At 44.0% G+C, this 6,000-nt stretch overlaps 1 protein-coding gene across 2 annotated transcripts in view; it reads left to right on the top strand.

Moving 5' to 3' along the window:
- Positions 1-2,557: 2,557 nt before the first annotated feature.
- The window catches only part of Secisbp2l (SECIS binding protein 2 like), a 51,060-nt gene continuing 47,617 nt past the window's right edge, over positions 2,558-6,000 (top strand). Inside the window, exon 1 of one of the 2 annotated variants that reach the window (XM_036183698.1) lies at positions 2,558-2,814. In XM_036183698.1, coding sequence (XP_036039591.1) covers positions 2,593-2,814 — 222 coding nt within the window. In that variant the 5' untranslated portion in view covers positions 2,558-2,592. The remainder of the gene's footprint in view (positions 2,815-6,000) is intronic. The other variant, XM_036183697.1, reaches the window with a different exon arrangement.

Here is a 6,000-nt window from a genome sequence, read left to right as displayed (position 1 = left end):
AATAAAAGTGTGTGTATGGCAGAAGAGTAAAGCCAAATGCATGAAAGTCTCCATGTATCCTGTACCCTCCAAACGCCTCAGAGGGCGTGTGTGTGTGTGTGTGTGTGTGTGTGTGTGTGTGTGTGTGTCGGTGCCCTGCTAGGGGTTGAACCCAGGTCCTCATGCATGCTAGCCATGCAGTATACCATTGAACTATAGTATATATAGTATATATATCCCTAGCAACCCACCCCCTTTTTTCTTTTTTTCTTTTTTTTTTTTTTTTTTGTTAGCAACCTCTTTTTCTTTTCTTTTCTTTTTTTTTTTTTTAAAGATTTATTTATTTATTATGTATACAGAAGAAGGCACCAGATCTCATTACAGGTGGTTGTGAGCCACCATGTGGTTGCTGGGAATTGAACTCAGGACCTCTGGAAGAGCAGTTAGTGTTCTTAACCTCTGAGCCATCTCCCCAGCCCTCCCGCTTTTATTGTTGATGTTGAGATAGAACACAGGTTTCAGGCTGGCCTTTGACTCACTCGAGGCCAGGCGGCCCATCAGCTTGCACTCTTCCTTCCAATGCTGGAAGAGCGGCCTCTTCTCCATCCCAGAGCTTGTTTGACCTTCTTAGAATTTGTTCTTTCAGATCCGCCTTCTCTGGTTTCAATCCCCTTCCTACTGGATTTCTTTGTCAAGATACACTTTCTTGGGAATTACTTGCTCTGTGTGTGTGTGTGTGTGTGTGTGTGTGTGTGTGTGTGTGTGTGCGTGTCTTGCCCATTAGACAAATATGCCCTTTGCCCTCACCATGTCTCGTTAACTGCTATATCTCCAGTGATTAGCATTGTACTTGGCATGTTGACTATATTAACTTTTTTTTTTTCTAAATAAAAGAATTCATTTGTATCACCTGTAAAATAGTTCTTTAAATTTCTTTGTTTTCTTCATAGAGTTGATTTTTTTTTTTTTTTTTTTTTTTGAGACAGGGTTTCTCTATGTAGTTTTGGTGCCTGTCCTGGATCTGGTTTATAGCCATAGCCATCCATTTGGGGATTCCATTAAATTAATATGACACTGTGACACTTCTTGTATCTATAATTCTTATAATTTATATAGATGTTGGATTTAGAAGATGCTCAACCAGAGCAGTTTTAGTCACAGAAATCACATAATGTGGAAAGATATTTAGAGATTCTGTATTTAAATTTCCTCTTACAGAAGGGGAAAACCTCAAAAAACGATAGTACATTTATGACTTCTAACTCAGATGGGGGTGTCTCACAGCTGAAGACCACCAGAAGGGACACAGTTCTTTTCATCTTCCTGTTGGAAAGCAGGATGAACATCTGCTAGCTTATGTAACTACCCTGTATAAATAGCTTCATTTTGTGGAACATCCTTAAATTCCTTCTGCACTCATTGAATCCTGAACAGGGGTGTATAACAGACTCTAAAGGGTCTAACATTACACAGTTTGCACATTTCTAACACAAATGTGTGTGCAATTTAAATAAAAGTGTGTGTATGGCAGAAGAGTAAAGTACAAGTCTACATGTTTCTCCATCATGCTGTGTGAGTACCAGCCTTCTTATGTCTTGCTGACATAATACAGCTCTTTTAAGTTGGCAAAAACACAGCATCCACACTAGCACAGTTGGGACCTTCATAGACTAGCCTCTGCTTGGAGGCTTCAGGTAAAACTAATCAGACTAATAACCCAGACTAACCAAAAAGGCATTTTCTAAGGTTGACTAACATCTCCCGAAGCATGATGACAAAGCAAATTTCTTAAAACTTCTTTCACTTTTCCGGACATTGATCCCTTCACGAGTGACCTAAACAGCAGCCAAGCCTACTCTCATTCTTCACTGAAGTATATATAATTCAGCGGATGCACTTCATCAAGCCAGAACTCTTCTGGAGAGCTTGTGTTAGAGGCTGCGCCTAATTCCCCAGAGAGAATCTAACAGTAGCGTCCGGTTTCAAGGCTGTCTCTGCCTTTAAGGCGTTGATGATAGGAAGATTAAAAGGAACAATCCATAAACTTAGGGGGAAGGCAGCGGAGAAGATAATCACTTCTTGGGTAGTTATGTAGATTCTGGGTACATATAGGGTTTGAGATGGGCAAAATCAACCTGTGATTGAGGTTGGATGTGGGTCTGAACCTGAACAATATATGAATCAACCATTATTAGTGGAGATTTTTAACAGGGCTTCTTTCCCAGGGCTGCTCCGTGTATGCAATTGATTTGTACACTTTTCCGAGGGCGTGAGTGTCGTCTTCATTCTTTTAGAGTCCAGGCAGGATCACATGACTAGCAAGGAGCTACAAGCTCTTCCAATATCCCGAGTCAGTTTTGGCTCCCGAAGAGACTCCGAGCTCCCAGCAAACCGAGCAGAGGCGTCGCAGGTTCAAGGGCGGCCCAACTCTCCCAGTTAAACAGTCCCGGGAGGAGTGTACATCCAAGTTCCCAACCAGGTTGTGCCCCTGGCCTTGGCCGTCCTCCAGCCGCCCCCGCTCGCTCGGGTTGCTCCTCGGCCGTCCCCGCCCTTGCGCACCTCCATTTCCTACTGCGCCTCCGCCCTTTCGGCCCCGCTCGGCTTCCGTCCCAGATGATCCCTCCCCGGGGCGGCCACCGCCTCCCCCGCTGCGAGCTGGAGCCGCCTCCCCGGGCCAGTGGCGTAGCCGAGTCGGCGTCCGGCCGGCGGTGCGGAGGGGACGGGACCCGGCGGGACCGAGCGGGGGGCCATGGAGAAAGCGGCCCGCGGCGCCGCGCACACCGACTAGAGCCGGCGCCCGCCGCCGGCGCCATGGACCGAGCGCCGGCCGAGCAGGTACGCGAGTGCCCCGGCTGCTCTCGGCCTCCGCGAGGGCCAGGCCGTCTGGGCTGGAAGGCCCGGGGAAGTGGACCGGGGCCGGTCTGTGCTCAGCGGCGACAAGCGTTGCTCTTGCAACGGTCTGGAGTGTATTCGTTTTATGAAGCGACTGCCGTGGCTTTCCCCCTTGTTTTCCTAGCTAGTTATTTTGCAAATAATGATCCTTTTTAAGTGGAGCAGGAGTTCATTTGGAGCCCGTTTTCGTATTCACACAGTAGTTCCTTTAGTGGTCTCGTTAGTTTTTGATTGCATCAAATTCTTGCTGGTAAGGGCTGGGAGGAAGGGCTAGTGACAGCGTGAAAAATAACAAGAATAGTGTCGTGCTTCCTCCTCCCCCAGTATCTAACAGCTTCTCTGGAAACGTCTTAATTTGATTCTGAATTTTGTTGACTGTCAAGTCTACTCTTCCAAAGCGTTGGTCAGGTAGTCACATAGTTGAAGGGAGAAGAAGAAGAAGTAGTGACTTGCCTGTTATTTTTGCTAATAGTTAATGGACTCGAATAAGCGAGGCGCCATCTCCCAAATTTCTGTATATGTTTATGTGTGGTTAATGACAGTTTTGATTTTGAATTACACTCGTTTCAAGCCCAAACACAGCTTTCTAGTTTTGTGCACTTTGTCGTTTCTGTTGTTGAGACTTGTCGTACTGTCTATTCTATCCTAGATCTCTTAGGGTCGATCTCCCTGCCTCAGCACTTTCCACGGGGCCTTGCCACACAGACTTTAAGAAGGAAAGAAAAGTTTCAAGAGACTAGAAGTCTGTTTTTATGAAGGAGCACAAAGTATCAGAGGAAAAATTGATGTGGGGCTTCTTGATAAAGACACACTTCCAGAGTATTTTGTTATAGCTTGTTGTAAATTTAAGTAAAACGTTTTTAAAAGTAATTCTGGGGAAAAAAAAAATCGGAGCTTTCAAACTTTGACAAAAGAAAAGGAAGTTTCCTGCATGTGCATCTCTAACGAAAGGGAGGGACATTCTGAGCCTTCGTGGACACTCAAGAACCGGTAATGCATATGTATGCTCACAGCTCCTTTCATCTTAGAGGAAATGTAATTACCTATTTAGATGGTAACATTTAGCATAGCTCTCTACATGTCATTATCCTAAGAGCAAGTGTGCCAGACTGTTTAGAGAGCATCCCTCCTCTGTCAGCCCACAAACGCCACCATCTACAAAACCTTTGGAAATCTAAGAGCTAGAAGAGAAGCCATGCAAAATTATTTCCTATCGAAGGTTTTTTTCCTTTCTTCTTCTTCCCTCCGGTACCTCTTGCCTCAGCCCAGCTTGTAGTGGGAGAACTACTAACCAGCATTTAGATAGGTAAAAACCCTCAAGAAGTGTTTGAGTCAAACTCCCAACACCCTCCAAATGTTTTGGTTTTCCTTTTAAACCATTGCTGGCTTTTATTCAGAATTTCTGAAAATGCCTACAGCACTAGCTGATGTAGTGCTTAGCCTTTTACATAAGTTAGTTTGTTTTTAGTTTTTAATTGTACTCAGTAATAGACTTGCTGCATTTCAGGTTAACCTAATTAATAAATCCTTGGAGAACTGCACAAGGGTAACTTAAATCTAAACATCTGTGTCTGAAGGCTTTCGTGCTGTAGGCGTTTACAGTTGCCATTTACACAAGCTCATTTTGTGAAAAGATAAGCCTTGCTTATGTTCTGAGCAGTTAAGTCATTGGTAATGTAGTGCTAGATGGATAGTCCTAATTGTAATAACAACTGAAATCATCTTAAAACCGGAAGAGCCTCTCAGGAGTTAAGTCAATAACAAGTAGCTCAATTTTTAACAGCCAGAGTTAGCTGTTACAAGAATAGTTATTACTTGGTATGATGCATTTTCGTGTGTGTGTGTGTGTGTGTGTGTGTGTGTGTGTGTGTGTGTGTGTGTTTGTTGGGGGGTTGGGGAAATACATTGCATACTGTGCATGTAGAGGTCAGAGGTCAGGGTTGGGCAGATATTTTACTCATTGCTCTTCACCTTACTTTTTGTGGCGTGCCTCACTGAACCCAGAGCTCAATGATGCAGCTAGACTGGCCAGCAAGCCCCAGGGATCCCCCCTCTGACTGACCTCAGCCCTGGGACCACAGACCCCTACCTCTGCACTAACTTTTTCCTTGGGTCTGGGGACCTAAACTCAAGTCTTTATTCTCTCACAACAAGCACTTCACTGATCAAGCCATCTCCAGGCCTCCTCCTCCTCCTTCTTCTTAATAATAATAATAGTAGTAATAATAATAATAATTAGTGGTAGTAGTCTTACGTAAAGGGATGTGAGGAATAAATCATGGAATTAATTTGTTTGTAAAGATTCAGTGTCTATTTTTAGGAAATCTATGTAAGGTTTTGGAATTTTTAAATAAATAATAACGTAGAAGTGACAGGACACTTGAGGTTTACAGGCTGTTTTACATTGTCACAGTTCTCTCAAATCACCTTAACTTTAGTACATTAAGTACAGTCTTCTAAAAGGAGCTATAAAAATCACTGAGGATTTGCCTCTTTCATTCCTAGAGAAACAAGTACAACGAACGCCTATGGCCTCATGCGGTTTTGTCACAATAAGAATGTGAAACTGGACTGGAGAGATGGCTCAGTTGGTTAAAGTACTTGCCACCAAGTCTGGTGACCTGGAACTACAGAGAAAGGAAAGAACCAGCTCCTAAAAGCTGGCCTCTTCACACCCAATATACATATATCACAAATACATGTGCACATACAATGAAAATATCCGATTGTTTTAACTGTTAGCAAAAACCAGGACTCCAAACTAAATGCATAGTTTTCCGTATCTGCAGGTTCCAACCTCCGAGAGAACCAACTGGATCAGGAATGCTCAGGGAGAGAAGTTGAGTCTGTGCTGAGCCTGTGCAGACTGTCTTTGTTGTGCCCTAAACAACACAGTCTAAGAGATAGACCCCACATAGCCCTCGGGTTTGTTAGTTGGTGTAAGTAGTAGAGAGATGGTAAACAGTACGCTGCGAGGTGTGAATAGCCTGTGTGTAAATACCACACTCCCTCCAAGAGCTGAGCATCCGTGGACTGTCAGATCTGCAGTGAAGGTCTGGTAACCTGCCTTGGACATTGAGGGGCAACTGTATTTTAAGTGTTACTATAAAGCCTTTATTATCCAGTCAC

This window comes from Onychomys torridus, chromosome 4, assembly GCF_903995425.1.
Source record: "Onychomys torridus chromosome 4, mOncTor1.1, whole genome shotgun sequence".
Lineage (NCBI taxonomy): Eukaryota > Metazoa > Chordata > Mammalia > Rodentia > Cricetidae > Onychomys > Onychomys torridus.
Note: the sequence above shows the minus strand (reverse complement) of the source record. Positions and strands in the feature narration are given on the sequence as shown.